This window comes from Mixophyes fleayi, chromosome 1 (assembly GCF_038048845.1).
Source record: "Mixophyes fleayi isolate aMixFle1 chromosome 1, aMixFle1.hap1, whole genome shotgun sequence".
Lineage (NCBI taxonomy): Eukaryota > Metazoa > Chordata > Amphibia > Anura > Limnodynastidae > Mixophyes > Mixophyes fleayi.
The window spans coordinates 131727853-131749687 of NC_134402.1; the positions used below are offsets into that span (position 1 = coordinate 131727853).

At 40.5% G+C, this 21835-nt stretch overlaps 1 protein-coding gene across 22 annotated transcripts in view; it reads right to left on the reverse strand.

The window, feature by feature from the left end:
- The window catches only part of ANK2 (ankyrin 2), a 202091-nt gene that overhangs the window by 129759 nt on the left and 50497 nt on the right, over window positions 1-21835 (reverse strand). For 20 of the 22 annotated variants that reach the window (XM_075200369.1, XM_075200386.1, XM_075200383.1 and 17 more), the window contains exons 5-8: window positions 13518-13616; window positions 13034-13219; window positions 12659-12682; window positions 8504-8602 (exon numbers count right to left, since the gene is read on the reverse strand). In XM_075200369.1, the coding sequence (XP_075056470.1) occupies window positions 8504-8602; window positions 12659-12682; window positions 13034-13219; window positions 13518-13616 (408 nt within the window). The remainder of the gene's footprint in view (window positions 1-8503; window positions 8603-12658; window positions 12683-13033; window positions 13220-13517; window positions 13617-21835) is intronic. The other 2 variants (XM_075200392.1, XM_075200408.1) reach the window with 1 other exon arrangement.

The window sequence follows — 21835 nt, forward strand, 5'->3', positions numbered from 1 at the left end:
GGGGGTCTCATAGCTGCACCCCCAACCCCCGTCCCATTACAAGAGCCAGTGACAGACAGCTCCCAATGGCAGCCACCTGGCCTCCATCACCCCCGCCCAGTTGGAAAGTGGGACTCTAGTAAACCACGTTATTTATAGAATAACATCTACCAATTATTACCATATATATATATATATATTAGGGATGTGCACCGGCGACTTTTGAGGTCTCGTGTTTTGTGTTTTGGATCCGGATTTTCGTTATTTTTGAGGTTCGGATTTGTCTCGCAAAACACTTGACGAAAGGTCTCGGTTCGGATTTAAGGTATTGGATTCGGATTTTTTTTGAAAAAAACATAAAAAGTTTAAAAATCAAGTTTTTGGGCTTATTTTCACTCCTAGGCTATTATTAACCTCAATAACATTCAATAACAAGCATTTCCACTAATTTACAGTGTATTGTGAACACCTCACAATATAGTTATTAGTCCAAAACGTTGCAACAAGGTATCTTTCTGGACTGCGTAGAGGAGTGGGTCACCACAATATATATTAAAAACCCTGAACTTTTATGAATCGCACCAATAAATGTACCTGGACTGCGTAGAGGAGTGGGTCACCACAATATCTTAAAAACCCTGAACTTTTATGATTCGCACCAATAAATGTACCTGGACTGCGTAGAGGAGTGGGTCACCACAATATCTTAAAAACCCTGAACTTTTATGATTCGCACCAATAATTGTACCTGGACTGCGTAGAGGAGTGGGTCACCACAATATCTTAAAAACCCTGAACTTTTATGATTCGCACCAATAATTGTACCTGGACTGCGTAGAGGAGTGGGTCACCACAATATCTTAAAAACCCTGAACTTTTATGATTCGCACCAATAATTGTACCTGGACTGCGTAGAGGAGTGGGTCACCACAATATCTTAAAAACCCTGAACTTTTATGATTCGCACCAATAATTGTACCTGGACTGCGTAGAGGAGTGGGTCACCACAATATCTTAAAAACCCTGAACTTTTATGATTCGCACCAATAATTGTACCTGGACTGCGTAGAGGAGTGGGTCACCACAATATCTTAAAAACCCTGAACTTTTATGATTCGCACCAATAAATGTACCTGGACTGCGTATAGGAGTGGGTCACCACAAGATATCTTAAAAACCCTGAACTTTTATGAATCGCACCAATAAATGTACCTGGACTGCGTAGAGGAGTGGGTCACCACAATATATATTAAAAACCCTGAACTTTTATGATTCGCACCAATAAATGTATCTGGACTGCGTAGAGGAGTGGGCACTGGGCACCACAATAAAATATATAAAAAACCTTCAACAGATCTGCATTACACTACACATACGGCTGCTCCTCCATCCTCTCCATCATATACATGTTGGAGTTTTAGCGTGTGACAACCTCTTGTTTTTGATAATGTCAGTGCATTTGGAATATTTTTCAATTTGCCCCACACCACTGAATGTACTTTATCTATGATACGCAATACGCATCTATCTATCTTGACTGCGTAGTGTGGTGGCCCCGGTACACAATTTGGTACCGAGGCCACAATATAATTAAAAAACCCTCCACGTGTCGGAATTCCACCAAACAAGTATCTGGACTGCATAGTGGGGTGGCCCCGGTACCCAATTTGATACCGGGGCCACAATACCTCCTCCAAACATGCTACAGACAATTCGTCATTGAGAGACCCCAGACAGACAGGGTCGAAGTGCTATTGTTTGACTTTGTAAACCCAAAAAAATGTCCCTGTTGCACATAGTCGTGCAATGAAGACTGACTTTTTCATTTAAAGGCACGATCTTTAAAGTGTAGTGTTTGTAAGTCTAAGTCATATTATACTTTTGGTAAAATTGGTTTTTTTTGTTCCTCTTTATGGTAATTAATTAGTAATAGAATTAAAGTAGGAAATAGAATTAAATAGAATTAAAGTAGGAAATAGAGTGGTATAGAGTTGTAGTGTGGTATAGATAGAGTGGTCCACACAATATAATAATAAAACCCTCAACTGGTCTGAATTCCACCAAACAAGTATCTTGACTGCGTAGTGTGGTGGCCCCGGTACACAATTTGGTACCGGGGCCACAATACCTCCTCCAAACATGCTACAGACAATTCGTCATTGAGAGACCCCAGACAGACAGGGTCGAAGTGTTATTGTTTGACTTTGTAAACCCAAAAAAATGTCCCTGTTGCACATAGTCGTGCAATGAAGACTGACTTTTTCATTTAAAGGCACGATCTTTAAAGTGTAGTGTTTGTAAGTCTAAGTCATATTATACTTTTGGTAAAATTGGTTTTTTTTGTTCCTCTTTATGGTAATTAATTAGTAATAGAATTAAAGTAGGAAATAGAATTAAATAGAATTAAAGTAGGAAATAGAGTGGTATAGAGTTGTAGTGTGGTATAGATAGAGTGGTCCACACAATATAATAATAAAACCCTCAACTGGTCTGAATTCCACCAAACAAGTATCTTGACTGCGTAGTGTGGTGGCCCCGGTACACAATTTGGTACCGGGGCCACAATACCTCCTCCAAACATGCTACAGACAATTCGTCATTGAGAGACCCCAGACAGACAGGGTCGAAGTGTTATTGTTTGACTTTGTAAACCCAAAAAAATGTCCCTGTTGCACTTGCACATAGTCGTGCAATGAAGACTGACTTTTTCATTTAAAGGCACGATCTTTAAAGTGTCAGAAAGAGAGAGAAGACACAGGAGAGGAGAGTTGTAGCTGGGGACCTGGGGTGGAAGCTCCCAGGCTCCCCCAGCATTGCCTGGAAGTCTGAGCGTGGTGACTGAGCCAGGGCAAGGAATGTGTGCCCTGGATGAGGGGGAGAACTCCATGCCACTATAGTGAACCCAAGAGAGAGGGGGACACTGCACATGGAAGAGGCCCTGGAGTGAGGGCTGCTACAAGAGGCATGGTAGCTGTAGTGTCAGATCCTGAGGCTGAGAGTACACAGAGTGACGTGTCAGAGCACAGGAGACATTATCCCCGCAGAGGAGGGATGAGCTGCAGTTGAGAGGTATGTTGTTGAAATAGGACATGCACACTTTAACAAACCAATCATTTCAGCGACAGGGCCTACCAAACAACTTTGACTGAAATGATTGGTTTGTTTGGGCCCCCACACCAAAAAAGCTATTCATCTCTCCCTGTACAGACTAAACAGGCTCTACTGAGGCAAGATGTCGTCCTCATCCTCAACCTCTGATTCCTCTCCCCCTACAGTGTCTACTTCCTCCTCATCACACATTATCAATTCGTCCCCGCTGGACTCCACAACCACAGGTCCCTCTGTAGTATCTGGAGGGCAGTGCTGTACTTCATTGAGGAATTGATTATTCATATTTATAAACATCATTTTTTCAACGTTGTGAGGAAGCAACCTCCTTCGCCGCTCACTGACCAGGTTCCCCGCTGCACTAAAAACTCTTTCCGAGTACACACTGGAGGGGGGACAAATCAGGTAAAATAGAGCCAGTTTGTACAGGGGCTTCCAAACTGCCTTTTTTTCCTGCCAGTAACAATATGGACTGTCTGACATGTCTACTTGGATGGTGTCAGCAAAGTAATCATCCACAATTTTTTCTATTGTCACAGCATCCAATGCAGCGAGAGTAGACATGTCTGCAATGGTTGGCAGGTCCTTCAGTCCGGACCAGATGTTATCAGCATCCCCGCCAGTGCCTCTTTTGGGAAAACTGAGCTTTTTCCTCGCAGCCATAGATGTGGAAGAAAATGAGGGTGGAGCTGTTGGCATGTCACGGTCCTCTTCAGAGGACAATCTCCTGACCAGCAGGTCTTTGCACCGCTGTAGACTTGTGTCCGCCGGAAACAGGGACACAACATACGCTTTAAACCGAGGATCGAGCACGGTGGCCAGAATGTATTCCTCTGACTTTAAAAGAGTGACCACCCTCGGATCCTGGCAAAGCGTACGAAGGGCTACATCCACAAGAGCTACATGCTTGCTGTAATCGCAATGGCTTACCAGCTCCTCCCTCACTTTCTCCAGCTGCTTCTGCAACAGCCTGATCAGGGGAATGACCTGACTCAAGCTGGCAGTGTCGGAACTGACTTCTCGTGTGGCAAGTTCAAATGGCTGCAGAACCTTGCACAACACGGAAATCAGTCTCCACTGCGCTTGACTCAGGCGCATCCCCACTCCTTTGCCTATGTCGTAGGTGGCTGTGTAGGCCTGAATGGCCTTTTGCTGCTCCTCCATCCTCTGCAGCATATAGAGGGTGGAGTTCCAGCGCGTCACAACCTCTTGTTTGAGGTGATGGCAGGGCAGGTTCATGCTTTTTTGATGTGCCTCTAGTCTGCGGTAGGCACTGGCTGAATGCCGAAAGTGTCCAGCAATTTTGCGGGCCACCGCAAGCATCTCCTGCACACCCCTGTCACTCTTGAGGTAATGCTGCACCACCAAATTAATGGTGTGGGCAAAACATGGGACGTGCTGGAAATTGCCCATATTTAATGCCCGCACAATGTTACTGGCATTGTCTGACACCACAAATCCCCATGAGAGTCTAAGTGGGGTAAGCCACTGGGAGATAATTTCCCTCATTTTCTCTAATATGTTGTCAGCGTTGTGCCTCTTATTAAAGCCTGTAATGCACAATGTTGCCTGCCTTTGCATGAGCAGCCATTTTGTAGATGCTGCTACTGATGCAGCTGTTGCTGTTGCTGCGGAAGGGGATGCATCTACCCAGTGGGCTGTCACAGTCATATAGTCCTTCGTTTGCCCAGAACCACTTGTCCACATGTCCGTGGTTAAGTGGACAGTGGGTACAACCGCATTTTTAAGAGCACTGAGGACACTTGATCGTACTTCTCTGTACATTTTTGGTATCGCCTGCCTAGTGAAGTGGAATCTCGAGGGGATTTGGTACCGGGGACACAATACCTCCATCAACCCTCTAAATCCCACTCCACTGATGGCGGACACCGGGCGCACGTCTAACACCAACATTGCAGTTACAGCCGCAGTTATACGCTTTGCAATAGGGTGACTACTATCGTATTTGGTGGTCATGGCAAACGACTGTTGGACGGTCAATTGTTTGGTGAAAGACTTAGCGGTCTTACGACTTCCCCTCTGGGAAGATGACCGACTAACAGCAGCAACAGCAGCAGTGGCAGTAGTAGGCGTACCGCTGCAGGATTCCTCGGATGAATCCCGTATTGAGGAGGACTCAGTCTGGCTGCTGACTTGGGCTGCAGGACTGAATCTGATGGAGATTGTGGAGGAAGTTGACGAGGAGGGTGTTGCTGGTGTGTATCCAACTGGACCACGGGATTTAGGTGTCCCTGTACCGATGAGGGTCCTAGCCCCAGTTCCTGAACTAACCACTGAACTATGAAGGTTATTCAGGTGACGTATAAGGGAGGATGTTCCTAGGTGGGCAAGATCCTTACCCCTGCTTATTTGAGCTTTACATAAGCTACATATTGCCATACATTGGTTGTCTGGATTTGGATAAAAATAACTCCAGACCGAAGAGGTGCATTTTTTGGTCTTCTGACCAGGCATGACGATGGGCTTTTTCATCCCATGGACATCAGCTGTTTCCCCCCCTGGTGCCTCATTTACAATAACCACATCACCATCCTCATCATCAAGTTCCTCCACAGCGCCAGCTACATCATCAATAGCCTCCTCCCGAGCCACCTCTTCCCGTACAGTGATGGGAAGGTCAGGCTTGACAACCACCAACACCCTTCGACTCGCCTTGGGGATTTGTGATAATTTCTCTTTAGAAGGCAGAGTTGTTTGCTGTTTTGTTGCTGACAGCATAACTCTCTTCAATTTTTTGTAGGGGGGGGGAGGAGGAGGAGGGCTAAGATCCGTGGGTGAAGCTGAACCACTAGTCATGAACACGGGCCAGGGCCTAAGCCGTTCCTTGCCACTCCGTGTCGTAAATGGCATATTGGCAACTTTACGTTTCTCCTCAGATGATTTTAAGTTTCTCTTTTTGCTACTTTTTCTTAACTTGGGCTTTTTGGATTTTACATGCCCGGTACTACGAGATTGGGCATCGGGCTTGGAAGACGACGTTGATGGCATTTCATCGTCTATGTCATGACTAGTGGCAGCAGCTTCAGCATTAGGAGGAAGTGGGTCTTGATCTTTCCCTACTTTATCCTCCAAATTTTTGGTCTCCATTATATGTAGCACAAGATACTGCAGAATGTGTGAACTTGGTAATATTGCAGTACCAATGGACTTATACTGCTGGATTGGTTTTGCAAATTTGGTTATAATTATTATTTTTTATTTTTTTTTTAAATTTTTTATTTTTTTTTACTTTTTTCTTATTTTTAAAAAACTTGGGAATAGTGGGGAAATAACTATGCCCTTAGAAGCACAGAGCACAGGACACAGCACCACTGGACTGAACAGGACACGGCACAGGACCCAGCAGCACTACGGAACTCAGCAGGACAGAGCACAGGACACAGCACCACTGGACTGATACTGCAGAATGTGTGAACTTGGTAATATTGCAGTACCAATGGACTTATAATGCTGGATTGGTTTTGCAAATTTGGTTATAATTATTATATATTTTTTTTTTTTTAAAATTTTTTATTTTTTTTTTACTTTTTTTTTATTTTTTAAAAACTTGGGAATAATGGGGAAATAACTATGCCCTTAGAAGCACAGAGCACAGGACACAGCACCACTGGACTGAACAGGACACGGCACAGGACCCAGCAGCACTACGGAACTCAGCAGGACAGAGCACAGGACACAGCACCACTGGACTGATACTGCAGAATGTGTAAACTTTGTAATATTGCAGTACCACTGGACTTTTACTGCTGAATGTGTGAACTTGGTAATATTGCAGTACCAATGGGCTTATACTGCAGGATTGGTTGTGAAAATTTTGTGGTAATTAAAAAATATTAAAGTAGTTTTTGGTATTTTTTAAAAAAACTTTTTTTTATTTTTTTAAACACAGGGGAATATTGGGGAAATAACTATGCCCTTAGAAGCACAGAGCACAGGACACAGCACCACTGGACTGAACAGGACACAGCACAGGACCCAGCAGCACCACTGACCTCAGAAGGACAGAGCACAGCACACAGCACCACTGGACTGATACTGCAGAACACAGCACAGCACAGCACAGCACTAAACAGCACAGCACAGCACAGCACTAAACAGCACAGAACTAAACAGCACAGAACTAAACAGCACAGAACTAAACAGCACAGAACTAAACAGCACAGAGGACCACCTAACACACCCTCCCTCTACCCTGATCAATGCCCGAGTGAAGATGGCGGCGACTAGCGGGGAATTTATAGGATCCGAGTATCGCGAGATCCGACAACGGGATTATGAGTCAGAGCCTCAGTTTCACTTTTGAATTTGGCGCCAATACCCGGATCTGTCTCGGATCCGACTCGGATCCGCAACGTTCGGGTGGGCTCGGATTTCAGAAATCCGAGTGCGCTCATCCCTAATATATATGACACAAAATAGATACAAAAAGGCGCTAGGACACTGCACCAGTATAGTAATATTAAAGTCCAATGTCTTAAGATGATTCCTTCTTATATGACACTTCCCCTGTGCGGGCAGCTGCCAATCCTCTGTAGCAAGCGGTGTAGCAGGAATAAATCTAAAAGTAAATGAGAGGAGGCGCACAATAGTGTAGTATGGCAAGTAAAAAAATCCCAAAAAGGAACCAAACCACCAGAAATGAGTGAGCCAGAGCTTCCCACCATGTGGGTATCAACAGTATCTAAAATAGATATGTATAGCTCATAGGATAGAAAGTCACACACAGCCAGATGACGTTCAAAAAGGTATAAACAGGTCACACCAATGAAGATGTATGCGTACCAGAAGCCAATTGTTCAATGGCTTATCTGTAGGATATCCCGTAGACTGTGAGGATGTATTCAATCTTCAGCCACATTAGGTTATCCCATAGGTTACAGGTATCATTCGGGGTTCAAACACTTTACCTTGTCATATATTATAATATACAAATTCTTTCAGTAAAGTGCTAGCCACACCCACATTAGGTTGCCCACACCCACTTGTCAAATGCCACTCCCACATAGATGGGGGGCGCCGGTGCCCAGTCTCGCCCAGGGCACCAAAATGTCTAGTTACGGCACTGACCAACTGTATTGGTATACATTTGTGTTGACACATCACACAAGCATAGTCACAATTAGAAACCTATTTGCTCCTTAGTAACCACTAATCGCATTCTTCTGGGACCAAATAGGTTCTCCCATCTTCCTGCAGCAGATCTAACCTTTCGGCAGGATTGTTTTGAGGCTGTTGCAGATATATTTAAAGTAGGATATTACAGTAGATTGTTTCTTAATTTCTTTACTTACAAGTTATTGTGAGCACACGTTTTGTCATTATGAACACTTACATTTCATCCTTCATTACAGGAAACATAACTAGCTTCCAACAACTGTTAAAAAAGGATTCTTACTCTTGCTGTGAAGTCCACCGCGGCTCCTCTGTTGAGCAGAAGCGTAGCGACATTTACATTTCCATAGTGTGCAGCAATGTGTAAAGGTGTGAAACCACTCTGCAAAAATCAATAGTGAATAACAGTATTATAATAACAGTGTAATATAAAAAAAATAATTCAAAGAAAGCAGGTATACATAATGAATATATACTCTGTAAGGAAGTAATGCGGAATGCAATGAGGGAAGTTGTGACTCAGCACTGATGTCCACAGAGAGTAAGTAAAGTAACAGGAATGTGTTAGGCAGCAATCAGCCAAATTAACTTGAGGAGCAGTTGCAGGGAAAAAGTACAATATCTATTTCCAGGGAAGGAAGAAACAAAATTCAGAGAAGTTATGCAAAGAGAATACTGTCTAGTAATTCATTCATTAGAGGTTCTTTGGGGCATATTCAATTCTTCCGTTCCCGCGCCGCGTAAAAACTATAACCGATATTATGGTAATAGTTAGCTGGATTTCAGCTCGCGGAGCTGTGAGCTGAAATCCAGCGAGAAAATTACCGTATTAACGGTTTTTCCACGCACAGTTACCGTAATAACGGTAATAGTGCGCGGACCGCCGGATTTTCGGCGTTTCTGACGAGAATTGAATATGCCCCATTGAATCCATATCTTAAGATTCAGAAGAGTTCTTAGTCTGTTGCTAAACTTTTCTGCTGAAAACCATACGTTACTCAAACCCGAATTGTCATAAGTGGCCTAAATTATAAAATTGTAACTGCAATTTCTGCTCCTGAAAGTGATAACTTTGTGTTGGTGTAATTCAACCAGATCTTGCAAAAACCCTTGGAATTCAAATCCTGCATTCAGTAGTAATAACTATGCTGTAAATATTGGGCAGCATAGTGATTAGCATTGGTGCTTCACACATCAACAATGGTACTATCTGTGTGGAGGTGGTATGTTCTCCCTGTGTTGCCTTGGTTTCATCTGGGTGCACCGGTTTCTTCCCACAGACAAAAAACCTACTGGTAGGTTAATTGGCTTATGATAAAATTGGATCCTAGTGTGTTTTTATCTGGTAGGGAATTTAGTTTGCATGGTCTAAGGCCGCAGGGACGGAAAGCAGGAGGAAGACAGATAGAAGAGAGACAGATAGAAGACAGACAGACAGAATGATCCGAACCTCTCATTGTTTTCTTATGTCTCTGCATAAGAAATCTGTTTATTTTAAACTTTTTAAGAATACAATGGGAAGATGAACAAAGAAGGATGACTATAAGGGTGTTCCTTTGTGTAATATGTTTGTTTTTGGTACAGTTACTGACTGCCTTGGCTCTGCTTGCTGTTGTCAGCACTGTAATTGTTTGAATGTGCAGTATTGCTGCCTGCAAGCGTAGGCTAACATTAGGAATGAATGGGCGTGCAGTATTTCTGCTCGTCCAGCTTCCCTGCAATGCAGCACCAGATCTCTAGTAGGTTTCTTTGTATATTGCTGTCTATGCTGAATTATACATCCTTAGTAATGACTGTTAAAATAAAATAACACAACTAAATAATACACATACAGTTTTTGTCAATTGCAATCAATAGATATCTACAGAACATAGTATATTCTGTAATGCAGCAAAATACTAGTTCAGGTCAAAGGTAGAATTTAACATAACAATGTGTATCTATGTACTGTCAAAGCCAGATATCCAGAGAACACCAATCCAGATTTATTACTTCAACAGTGTGTTTTATTCACAACATCCACGGTTGTAATACATATTAAAATTCTATGTGCTTTATAATGTTATGTACTTAGTGATCAGATTACGAAAGCTTGTTGTATTGTGAAAAATTGTTGCACAGCAAACACCACCGGGTAGGGGAAAAGCTGCAACTTTTATTAGAATTGTGTCATTGTTAGAATTGAAAGCTGGAGGTCTAGGTGAATTCAAATGTCAATAAGAGCTCTGAGTAATAAATATTTGTAAATGATAGAACTATGGCTGGATTCTTTCTAATGATACACAAAAGCAAGAATAAATGTCATTAAATACAGCACCACCTGACAAATATTAAAATGCAAGAAAAGGCAATAGAAAAGTGTATGCATAGTAATTACTTTCCCATTGAAAGATTAGTAATACTTATTATAGACTTCTGCTGTCACAACATCAGAGAAATCTGCTCTGGTGCTAGTAATTATAGGCCTGATTCATTAAGGAAAGATAAGCAAACGTAAGTAAGGCAAAACCATGTTGCACTGGAGGGGGAGGTACATTTAAAATGTGTTGGCAGATTTATATTTGGGGTAGGGCATGTCCTAGATCAACTTTACATTTCAGTGTACAAATAAACTTTCAAGCATTTGTGTGCTACATGAAAAAACAGACAGCATTTTCCTTATGTGCAAAATAATAAACTAATTTGCACCACCTGCATTGTAAAATGGTATTGTCCAGAAAACTTGAGTAAGAAAATTTACTAAATTTTTTGCTTAACTTTCTTTAATGAATCAGGCACAATGCCATCACATCATGTCTGGCAAGTGGAGACCTGCAAGGAACTGTTGAAAACTCTGAGGTAGTATGTCAACCTCAGTCATGTGCTGATTATAAGGCAACATTGGTTATATGTATGTATGTGTGTATATATATGTTTTATCTGGACTCAGTGTTTTTACTTTACATATAGAACACAGGGGCGGATCCAGACTATTGCTTTACCCCGGGCGATTTTAGGGGGGCGATTTAGGCCCCGCCCCTTTCTAATTTCTAAGGCTGCCGGCGGCTGCACAGTATGTGCAGGTCCGCTGGGCAGTGACAGTGTGCTGCCTCGCTGCTCTGATTGTGTTTAAAACACAATCAGAGCAGCCGGGCAGCACACTGTCACTGCTGAACGGACCTGCACAGTGTGCAGCCGCCGGCAGCAAGCCCCTGCTAGGGGGGGGGGCGATCGCCCCCCTTGGATCCGCCACTGATAGAACATGCATATAAAACTAATCTAAACATAAAACTAAACATAGTAATCTAGTAAATATGACCTTGACTGATTCTATGTTGGTCCATCTGATACAAAAAGTAGAGGATAATTTGAAATAACACCTGTAAGTTAGTCAAGTGGCCACTTCCATTCTGTACTATCTTAGGGGGTAACCTTAAGTAGTACACATAACCACAAATACCTTTCCATTAGCCTTACCAAAGACTCATTTTATAACTATCAGAAGGCTGATTATTATAAAATAAAATGATTAAAAATATTTAAAAAAGAAATAGGTAGTAGGGGCGTGGGTTGAACAGCTAAGGCGTTAGCCCCAATTCCTCCCCATGTTTGCATTGTCAATCAGATTGTACATATTCCAATGCCTCATTTATACAGCCACATATTTATATAAACTGGCATTTTTGTTTACGGTGTTACACACAGCAAGTTGTGGGCTCTGCTTTGGACACAAATGGATCAAGAAACCAGCTTTGTATCATACCCAATTAAATTAAAATAAACCTTGCTGCCTGACTGTATAATGCACTGCCAACCAGCACAGAAGGAAGAAAGAAGCCATGTATTTAGTACAAGTTGTAATGGACATGTGCAAGCCAATAAAATAAAGGACTGTGAAGGTGCTTATGTTAAAAGATAAAATATAATTATTTTAACTTTGAGGAATCTAAATGTAAATATTGCAAGTAACAAGAACATATATAATTATGTTATTGTAAATTGCAAATAAGGATTTGGTCATGCTAATAAAAGTCAAAGCTTTACTGGCCGTAAGGACCCACACAAGGTGTTGTATCTTGCTTCCTGCATCCTTCACTTACCTCATTATTTGCCCTTATCAGTCATTACTGACTTTGCATCTACTACATGTACTCTACGATTACCCCCCAATATCATCTTTCACATACACTGCTAACTTCTTCTCCGTCATCCTTGTTCTCTGTGTCACCCACTCTCTCCTCCCTCCAATCACCCACCATCCTTCTGTCACACAGATAGCTACACTCAGAAATAATTCACTGGCATTTTCAAAGCCCAATGTATACTCCTTTTAGAAACTGTACAAAGCTACATGGGGAAGCATAGTGTGAACAAAATACTCAAATACAATATAACAGTACTGTATGCTGAAATAGGTGCATGCAACATATCAAAAAGAAAGAAGTGATTATGTTTATACCTCAGTCGTCCTATTCACCATCATCTGAAGTAGCATAATTTGGAAAAAGAGCACATATTAGTACCGCTGTGTATGTAATCATGTTCAGCATAAACGTCATTGTTGACAATGATTTTGGTATTGTTATTGCACTCATTTCTTACAGCATGCATTTATATTACATGTACTGTATACACATAGCTAAAATAAACCAACAACATTATTGCTTTATAATATCTTAAAATACCTAAAATAAGACATACATGTGTAAAAAAGCACATACATATACAATGCATGCGTTACTTATTATTATATATATTAGGAGAAGCAATATTCTCCTAATATATATACTATACACTCGGTGTTATTAGTTTGTCAGATGAGAGCATAGCTCACCTTAGACTGCACATCGGCATTGTGGTCATTCTGAAGCAAGAGAGCCGCAGACTTTGTGTCATCCTTTCTGGCAGCGATGTGCAGAGCCGGTAGTCTAACCTTCCCTTTTGTATCATTCTCCAAAAGAATGGCTACCACCATGTTATGTCCTTGCTGGAGTGCAACAGCCAGAGGAGTGAAGCCATCCTGTCGTGGGAACATGGCAAAGCAGACACTCCCATAAATTGCCAAAATGAAAGCAACTGAAGAGCCAAAATATTGTAAAGCATGTTATAATAGGAGCAGATTAGAAAGTAAAATGATAGCATTGTCTAAGGGTTCACAATAAATGATAATCTTAATAGGAAAAGAAGAGAGACATAAATATGGTTAAAGAACAACAGAAAACATTTCACTGTATTATATTTTATATAGTCAGCACAATCTGCCAAAATTAGGGTAAAGAAATATGTACTTGCAGAGAGTCATAGGGGGTAACACTCACCTCTGTTGCAGTGCTCTGATTGGCCCCATTTTCAAGCAAATATTTCACTACTTCAAGGTGGTTCTCTTGGGCAGCCATGTAGAGAGGGGTAAATCCATTCTGAAAGTAAAAGCAAAGGAAATATTATTTCATCTTTCTGTGTGTTTACTGGAAATTTACTTCAATACTTCAGATGAATGTCAATTCTCAAATCTCTTAAAGTGTAAATGCATTATCAGTGTGCTCAATGCATTCATTTGACACAGTTCTCAAAAGCGCCTAAACAGTGCATTACATAGAATCACAACTGAACTCCCAGTAAAGTGACAATACAGCACCACAACATTGTGCATTTCCCTTCGCAACCCTATTGGTGCGCACGGAAATCTGCGATGTTGCGGTAACGTGTTGTCAGTGAGAGCGCGTATCTGTGATCTTTAGACCTAGTTGAATATGCCCCTTAAAGTTCTGAATGGTTGTGTCAATAATAATAATCACTCCTTATCACACATATTCCTATTTACCATACGTGGGAACAATCATTTATCACTCGGACCCCAAGTCCCTGGATTTTTATGTATCTCATCTATGAGTTTATGGACAAAATCTGAAAATCAGTTTGCTCATAAGCAAAAAGGATAAAACAACAGCACAAATACTCTTTTATGATGTCATGTGCCTGCTTTTGCGCAACAATGTCAGATTTTATGGGAATCCTTGTGGATATGTAGGCAACAATGGCAGTGTCTGGATATGGGAGGTGTTGGGCTGACTGGACCATGTCTTGCTAAGTATAAACAGATGCCCAGTTTCTCACTCACAAGATTTTGTTTTTATAGCACAAGGTTATTTTGATGATTTAGAGAAGGCAAAATTAGGAAGGTAGTCTCAGTTTTACAGGTGGGCGCACAAGAGGACTTGATTTTTGCATCAAGCTTTGTCCCATACTTCTAATGAGTTGAATCCTGCACCTTCTAACTGCACTTTGAGGTAAATGCGCATTTCTAGATGCATTTTGAGTAATCTAATAAAAGCCTTCAAACACACAAAGTAAGTGCCCCAATAGTATATATATATATATATATATATATATATATATATATATATATATATATATATATAATATAGTCTGAAAATGATTAGCACATCTTTAAATGTTGTAATCAAGTATTGCATGACTAAACAGGACTGAGGGGCCTATTTATTATTTGTAGAAAACCCATTTCTCCAACAAAAACTGGTCTATGTGCTGTAAATGAGGCTTCACCCTATTTACCAAGCCCTCCCTGCCGGTGATAGCTTTCGCCATCACTCTCGGTGGATCTCATTAAGGCACCGAGAGGCCAGGATTGCCCTAATCATTTATTATGCTTTCGTTTTTTTAGCCGTCATTTATGCCTTAGTTGGTTTTTTTTATAAATGGAGGTATGTTAAGGGGCCCAAATTAGTATATTGCCTAGGATACCATGGGGTCTTAATCCAGCACTGACAACTAGAATTGAAACAATCATAAAACAAGATTTTTATGGAATATTGCAACTTTGCCTCTTCACCTCTACATACTTTACAAATTTCAAATACAGAATGCATAGTGCACAGCACACACACACATACATACAGTGTGTGTGTGTGTATACACACATTTTAAAAAAAAAAGCATTTAAAGTTCCATTTCAGTGAAATCCAGGAAATCAGCACTCCATTTGCAAAACATTTGTTGGGACTATAAGATTAAGTAGGCAGCACGACTATAAGAATATATACTCATCTTTAGGCAGTAGTGAATATCAAAGTGCCCGCAGTGGTGTGTATCATAATGCCCTATGGCAGTGGTTTCCAAACTGTGCACCTAGGCTCCCTGGGGTGCCTTGGAGATCTCACAGGGGTGCCTCGGCCAGGGCCAGTGGTAAGCAAGGCGGGGGACTACTTGGTAATTATTTTGGCTTAGGGGTGCCTTGAAAATATTTTTGATACCCTAAGGGTGCCTTGAACTGAAAAAGTTTGGTATCCACTGCTCTATGGCCATTTCGGTGCCCTCCAAGCACCCTTCTCAAGGAGAGTCGCTAGATGGGTGCATGGTGGTGTGTTCGGAAATGATACAGCACTTGGCTTGGAGGCAGTCCCACTAGCTCTAAGATATTCAACAGAAGCCTCAAAAAGTTAACAAGAAAGTGTCAGATTATTACTTATCGTAATGTCTTTTTCAAAGCAGGATTTGCAGGTAGAAACATTTTGGCGTTGATAGCGGTGATTTCTTCCACCAGAATTGGGACATTTGCCAGACATTGCATGGAGTGATAATGACTCAGGACTGATACTGATAACATTTGTAGCGTGTCCCTATTGTGTTTAGAGATTCCAAGAGGAGGAGTATTCGTTGAGGAAACAACACAAGCACAAGGCACTGGTCTAAGAGGAAATATAAGTATGCACAATCAAAAAGGGAGTTTCTTCCCTGATTACATGGGTTGTAGTGGTACCTGCTCTCTTTAAAGTGTCATCTACATACATCAGAAAGATTAACAGATGTCAACAATATACCAATGATTGGCATTGGATTTTTCAGTGGAGTATTTCTATATATTTTTATTGTTTAGATATAGTATACTGTGTTATTATTTGTTCTTTCTTCTTCCTTTCCATACAGGAGCTTGTTATGTTTTGTCAAGAAAAATTCCCTTTTTGTATAAAATAATTAATATTTGGGACCCATAAAATATTTATCTTAAAGAAAAGGTGCCTTTTTAGACATTTTTGGTTTTGCTGTCAACAATATTGTTGACCTTACAATATTCATCTGTGTTGTGTAAGCGCCAGGTGCTCATGTTCTGTTTTATATATGTTAGTGATGAAAACTTTTTATATGTACTAGGCTGCATACATAGGAGCACTTGGATCAGATCTCTACTTTCTTTTGGAGTTATGAAGAAAGCGGTTAAGAGGGTCTTTTATGTGATTGGCTGCAGAGAGTAGTTTAAAGCGTGAAATGGCCCCTTTGTGGCTGTTACAGGGAGGGGACTTATTAGTTGTCCAAGGTGGGACAGTATGGTTATATGTCGGGGGAGGGGGGGGGCTCCAGGAGTTGGCCTGGACAGTGGTCCAGAAAGGTTCCTGTCTCACTGAATGGGTTATTACACCCTTGTTATGGTTGTCATTGGAGCAGAGCATCAGGTGGCCAATTGGATGAGCATGGCTAAAGTGACTCTTGGAATTTGATTTATTGGGCATCTGTGGCGGTTGGTTGCTTGGTGTGCCCCTCCCCTTAAGGTTAAGGAATTTGTCCAGGCCAGGTATATGTAACCAGTGTAGTGTTGTGTTATAAAAAGGATGCATTTTCCATACCTGCAGGCCATAAAAAGTATTATTTATGAAAAAGAAACATATATATCTCTGTAATGTAAATATTTTAATGTCAAGTAAAAAACATATCAATGATAATCAATGTAATATAATTCAAGGGAGGCTCTACAAGTGGCAGCATGCCCAACAGCCAATGGCTGTCAGGACATGTAGCTCCACAAATATAGTTTATGTTTTTAACACTTTAACCTTTCACCTGGCACCCACCACCAGCGAATTCCAGTGTCATTCAGCACAGAGTGCTTTGCCCTGGGGGTAAAGCCCACACATTTTTTGTTGGCCCAAATGCCTTAGGGAATTCTAACCCTTGTCTATCAGACAGGGGCTAGTATAACATTATGTTAGGGGGACCCAAAGCTACAGGTCTCACTGTTAAAGTTTGAACAGCCCATAGCCGGATGTTGGTTGCCGCTTCTGCAGGGAGACTCCCCACCTGTGGTCACCCTAATTTAGTGTTATCAGCCCATTCTACAAACCTGACGCTTGTAATTCAATTAGGTAGAGCACACTGTCTGTTTTATTTATTTATTCTATGACATCTGGTGGTAGAATATGGTACTGCTTGTAAAAAAACATAATTTAGACATTTTGGAAAACCTCTGCAATCTATACATTTCCTTAAAGTGCCCCATGCGCAATAAATGAATAGCAGTGTGATGTGCCAGGTGTCAATTTAACGATTGCTACATCTGTATATATGCCTGAACCATGAATATAATCCCCATAAAAAGAAGTGGATGCTGTCTGAATTGGTCTAACTTGGTATGGAAATTTATTTTAAAATGTACTTCCAGAAAAATAATGAAACCTTTAATTTTCTATTTATAACTGTATAGATTCGTCTACTTGTTTAATTCTATCTGAAATAAAAAGTAAGTGTTGGTAGATTTTAAGACTGTGCGCAATTCATTTCCAAGAAATACTATACTTTTTATTAGTAACAGATGTGATCCCTACTTTTGTTGTGTGATATAATCATGTCCAATGCTCATGGTATATTGGGAATCATGGTATCAAATGTCATGCTGAAATGCATAGTGCGTGATCTGCATTAAAAAAAAACAAAAAAACTTATAGCAAAAGTCTCCAAAGTTTTTTTAAAGTAAGTGATGCCAGCTATGTGTTGCAAACTAATCATGCACCTGCCTTTTATAATACTGAAATAAGATATGGAACTTCCACAGACAGCTTGTTTGAATGTTGGAGGATATATATAAGCTTATTGCAATCTAAGATCATAAAATATTTTGATTCATGTGGGGTCAAATATCTAATCCATATCACTTATGTGTAGGAGAGTACACACAGTGCGCCTGATTCATCAATGAACGTAAATGTTGATATTTGCCTTATTTTGCGAAGAAAATCGCTCTGCGTATACTCAAGAACCGGACTATATGTCAGTGACCGTGAATGCAGCAGCATAGAAACAGAAAATTTGGCGGCAGAAAAGAACCACTTGGCCCATCTTTTCTTCCAAATTTTTAACCTATGATAACCGTAAACCTTATTTGATTCTTTATTCTTTGTAAGGATATCCTTATGTCTACCCCAAGCACGTTTAAATTGCTCTACTGTATTAGCCTCAATCACCTCTGATGGGAGGGTATTCCACTTATCCACTACCCTTTCTGTGAAGTAATATTTCCTCAAATTTACTCTGCACCTATTTCCATCCAGTATCAGTGCATGTCCTTCTGTTCTAATATTTATCTTCCTTTGAAGAATGTTTCCCTCCTGTACCTTGTTCAAACTCTTGATATAATTGAACGCTTCTATGATGTCCCCTCCTTTCCCATCTCTGTTCCAAAATATACATATTAAGATCTTTTAGTCTTTCCCGGCAAGTTTTGTGCTGTAGGCCATGCACCATATTAGTTGCTCTTCTTTGTGCGGTCTCTAATGTATTTATATTTATATCCGTCTAGAGATATGGCCTCCGGAATTGAACATAGTATTCTAGATGAGGCCGTACCAATGACCAATACTGTGGCATTATTACTTCTCTTTGCTACCGATTATTCTCCCTATGCAACCAAGCATCACTTGCCTTCCTCATTGCTTACCTGCATTTACCTCACTTGAACTAGTGACTCCTAGATCCCTTTCCTCCTCGGTAGTTTTCATTATAGTGCCGTTAATACTATATTTAGTCTGTGGGTTTTTGAGACCCAAGTGCATGATTTTGCATTTGTTGGCATTATACTGTAGTTGCCACTCTCTTGACCATTCCTCTAGTCTACCTAGATCATCAATCATTTGTTCGACCCCTCCTGGTGTGTCTATCCTGTTGCATATCTTTGCGTCATCCACAAAAGGCATACTTTCTCTTTAATACCATTTGCAATGTCACCAATAAAGATATTAAAAAGCACTAGTCCAAGTACAGATCCTTGAGACACTCCACTGGTAACCTTTTACTCCTGTGAATGCACTCCATTTACTATAACTCTGTTTTCTTTGTAGGAGTAAGAAGGCTGAACAAAGGGTGCAGATGGATAGACAGACAGATCAGATAGGTAGAAAGATCTCTTTCTACCTATCTAGAAGATACTTTTATTTAACTATAGTATTATATGAGTAAATACAGCATATTTAAAACAGGTTAAACTATTGCTTTATTTTTCTTAGTGATAAAGAAAACATATGAATATAAGTCATGATGCACAGAAAACCTTATTTCTCTGCACATTTGCATATTAAGAAGCTGCTATATGTTGATTGCTTTACCAAGAACACAAATGATTAGGGAAAATTATACAATATTTGTTTAGCTTTATAAATACTCAAACTGCTGAAAACATATACAAGATAAATTGCATAAACTATGGTGTTACTTGAATCTGAACAAATGCCCAACTTGTGCAGGCACTTGCTTGTGCTTGGCACTACATAAATTATGCCAAGTATGGGTGTGTCTTTAGGGAAACTGTCTTGCGGACATGGGCTTTTCAAACTTTCTTCAGGGAGCTATAAACAAAAGCTATTTTCAAATTGTATGCATTGCCCATTTAAAATTAAAATGACCCTGAAACAAACTCTAGCATTAATTAATAATACCTATTTTAGGCACATACATGTGAAATACACCACACAGCAATTTGAAAAATATATCTAGATATTTCATTGAGGAGAAATAACTAATTTATGTTCTTTGTGTATAAAATTCCCTTTTCCAAATGCCCAAGCTATTTGTCTAATACGTGCTGAGTGCTCTGTAGCAATTAGTATACTCACACGGAATGTGAGGCGTGTGCAGCTGTGATCACATGAATTGACAAGCGCTCTGTCTTGCTATGCGGAGATGGAATTACCAGCAACTAAGCACCCAGTAACTAATACACAAACCAGGATGCTTCCTGTTACTAAGACATGATGGGCCTGATTCACACAAGGAAAGTAAGGCAATAAAAAATGAGTAAGTTTTCTCCTGGACAAAACCAGGTTACAATGCAAGGGGTGCATATTAGTTTTTTATTTTACACGTAAGTTATATACTGGGATTTTTTTTTTTCATGTAGCACACAAATATTTGATAATTTTATTTTTCCATTGAAATTTAAAGTTGATCTAACCAAACTATAAATCTGTTCCCACATTTTAAATTTGGATCCCCCTCCAATGCAACATGGTTTTGCCCAGGTATAAAGTTACTTTTTTGTTTTGCTTTCCTTTCCTTATTGAATCAGGTCCAATGAGTACAACATGAAATATGTTTCGTTCTAACAAGACATCTAAAGAAGAAAATGATATTGCAGCTGAGTGGAGACAATACACTATTGTGTGTACAATGTGCATATCTATCCTTACTACACTGGAAGATGTTATCATCCTGTCTGTGCCTGGAGCGCACAACCTCTTTTGGCCCAAGGGCTACACTGGGAGATAGTATTCATTGCAAGGGGCTGCCATGAAAGAACTTGCTTAAACATTTTAAATACATAGAATTACAAAAGACAACCTCTTTACACTTATGCCATGCCTCTCAACATTGTTAAAATAAAATGGGACAGAAGTGTGTGCACTAATGGAAAGCCCCATATGACCATTACATGTAGTGGATGTAGTCACATAGCAAGGAGTGAACCATGCCCCTCCCTACAAATACTACCATCGTAAACCATGGCAGTAGTAGCTCCCGTGTGTGTACAACAGCATAGGGCTACTTATGTTGTTAAATCTAGTCTCTCTACAGAAAACTGTTCAGGAGCTATAAGTCATATACATTTGCTACACTAGCTTCCAGGTTGGGATAGAGTTTTCTAATGAGGAGTGATGTCATTACAGGTGCTAGACTAGACATTCACCTGTGTCTATAAGTATCTGGCAACCGCTATCATAAATTGCCAGATTATTGAGTCCATTGGATTGGTGTCTAGCAGTTCCATTTACCTGCCATTTGTGTACCAAACCTTGGCTGTGAACTTGGCTATTGCTTTCCCACTGTCTATTCTTCCTCTGTACATCAGAATTTGTCTCTGGAACATAACTGTTGTCGTTACTACTAATGCATTCAATTAACATGCTAATCTTCATGCTGTTACTTCATTATGTGCATATCTGAATCTAGCCTATGTTTTTCCATTGTTCAACAGGCTGTACCCGTACCCAATACCTGTTACCAAAATTTCTATTCATGCTGTTAACTGTATGAATTCTGCTGATGCAGACCGCTGGAATGTAGAATTGATCTTTGCTTCTGATCTGCCTTTACTTCTTACTATTTATAATATATCCTTACTACTAGTGGACACATCCTTTTTGCTAGCCCTATATATTGTAGCAGTGGTCACCAGCCACTGGGGTCTTTACCTCTGGATGAGCCGTAACACTGCATTCACCCCTCTCCCTCATGGAACAGCAAATTCAACCCTTTCCCCCCTGTAACAGCACATTCTCCCCTCGTCCCACTGTAGCAACACATTCACATTCTCTCATCTCCCCCCTATAACAACACATTCTCCCCTCGTCCCACTGTA